The sequence below is a fragment of a genome, unplaced genomic scaffold, assembly GCF_019419815.1.
Source record: "Pyrus x bretschneideri cultivar Hongxiangsu unplaced genomic scaffold, Pyrus_bretschneideri_v1 Contig68, whole genome shotgun sequence".
In the NCBI taxonomy this organism is placed as follows: domain Eukaryota; kingdom Viridiplantae; phylum Streptophyta; class Magnoliopsida; order Rosales; family Rosaceae; genus Pyrus; species Pyrus x bretschneideri.
The window spans coordinates 1748638-1750685 of NW_025999807.1; the positions used below are offsets into that span (position 1 = coordinate 1748638).

General features: G+C 36.0%; 1 protein-coding gene across 1 annotated transcript; it reads left to right on the top strand.

The window, feature by feature from the left end:
• Nucleotides 1-213: 213 nt before the first annotated feature.
• On the top strand, nucleotides 214-848 carry LOC125472254 (protein SMALL AUXIN UP-REGULATED RNA 10-like). The gene has a single exon (XM_048573463.1). It carries the CDS (start codon nucleotides 292-294, stop codon nucleotides 721-723), a length of 432 nt encoding a protein of 143 aa, XP_048429420.1. The 5' UTR covers nucleotides 214-291; the 3' UTR covers nucleotides 724-848.
• Nucleotides 849-2048: the final 1200 nt, after the last annotated feature.

Genomic DNA, 2048 nt, shown 5'->3' on the forward strand with positions numbered 1-2048 from the left:
GAACACAACATCCGTGTCCATTTCGTGTCATTCCCAAAGTTGTCACTGTACACAAATCCTACCGTCAGATCAAAAACCCTTCCTCGTAAGGACACGTGGGAGCGACCCAGCTAACGTTTTGCATTAACTGACATGTCGTCTATCCACACCGAAACAGAAACTTCCTCCTTTTCCCATTCGAGTTTCCTCCACAAAACCCACTATAAATTCCCATCCTCCATAGAAATCGACATCGCTCATCACAAAAACAAAATATATCCAGAAGCCTGAGCTCTACTATTAACCCTAATAATGTCTACAGAGAAGAATTGCGGATCGAAGAAAGCCGAGGATCGAGGATTGCTGATGCTGAGGCTGCTCATTGGGAAGCTAGTGCACAAGGGTCTCTCAATCTTGGCATCAAGAGGCCTTCATGGTCACCACCATCGTCACAATGATTTCAACGTAGAATCGGAAGCTACGATGGTGGTGCCGGAAGATGTTAAAGATGGACACTTCGCAGTTTTTGCTGTCAAGGGGAATGAAGCAGAGAGGTTTGTGGTTAAATTGGAGTCGTTGAGTAACCCTGAATTTTTGAGGTTATTGGAAGAGGCCAAGGAAGAGTATGGATTTGATCAGAAGGGTGCTCTTGCAGTTCCTTGCAGGCCTCGAGAATTGCAGAAAATTCTACAAAGCTGCAGGAGGAAAAATAATATTAATTTTACAGTTACACAAGGATACTAGCTAGCTTCTTTTGCAGAATTTTATGTAAATTATTTGTCTAATTATTCCCTACTTTTCTGTATTTTTTTGCACTGAATGTAGAACAAAGTTCTACATGGTAATAATGAGAATTTCATTTCATTTTATCTTATGTTATTTCTTCTGGCAATGATGGTGGGTTTGCGGATGACAATAATTGATGATGATTTTCAAAATATCGTGTATATTCTGCCAAAAGGTTTTTGTTTTTAATGCCTTCATCCTATATTTGGTGAGTATTATTTTCATTCTTTATCTTTAAATGAGGAAAATGTGATTCGACCCTGCTTTCACTTTCAATTTTTTTATAGAGCAGTATGTTAAACCTGAACTATGATGGTGAAGGTGAACAAAAGAAAAAAGAAACTACTACGTAAGGAATTAGTACTAGTGTTAAACATTCTCTAATGTTAGATCATGAATGGGTATGTAAAACCATTCTCATGTTTTGATTATAACCGATATTACTATTCTAATCTATACTAAAGGAAGGGAAAGTGTTTGAATCAGGGAAGCTTGTGGGGATGGAAGAAGCCACTACACTAAAATTAGTCTTTTACAGCGCACAATGCATGTTGTAATAGTCATTCGGAGCGATCGTGCCATAAAAGTCCATATGGTCAAAGATCCATCTCTTTTATGGCATGCATTTGCACACCAAAAGTAATGTACTTTTTCACATCTCTAAATAGTAGTGCATGTAAAAAGAATAATATGCTTGCTATATAAGACGTTCAATTCACCCGTTTTTTCTATTTAAATTCTAAACGTAATTTCAGTTTATTATTGATATTTTTATCGGATTTTCGTTCAACGTGTTTTCATTCTACATTTAGATGGTGAGGGTGAGTTTGAAAAGTGAGTTCGGATTTTAGCCTATCAAGGTTCCGTTCCCTTCAATGTAACAAAAATATATGGCTGGTTTATGTCAGTCATTTTCTAATTCGGGATACGAGAAAGTGTTTTGGTCCATTTGGTTCAACGATTAAAGAATTGGAAAATGGATATGAGAAGTCATTCTCATGTTTGGTAAAACCAGTAATGGACTATGAAACTTTACACACAACTGATAATTATAAATGTGGAATTTTTTTTTTTTTTTTGATGATAGGAGTTGTTGTGCACCCTAAACTTATAAAAATACAAGAAAAAATTGTATATAAGTGAGTGCAAGATAACAATTCTTTGGTGTTAATAATAGCACTCTTAAATATGCAATGAAAGGAACAATGAACATATTTTGATTCCTATTGCGGCACCAGCAATGCATAAACCAAAAGCAAAGGGGAAAAAAATGGTATTTATTC

Excerpts from the sequence above, each read along its gene's own strand:
- LOC125472254 (XM_048573463.1), top strand. The coding sequence starts at position 292 with ATGTCTACAGAGAAGAATTGCGGATCGAAGAAAGCCGAGGATCGAGGA.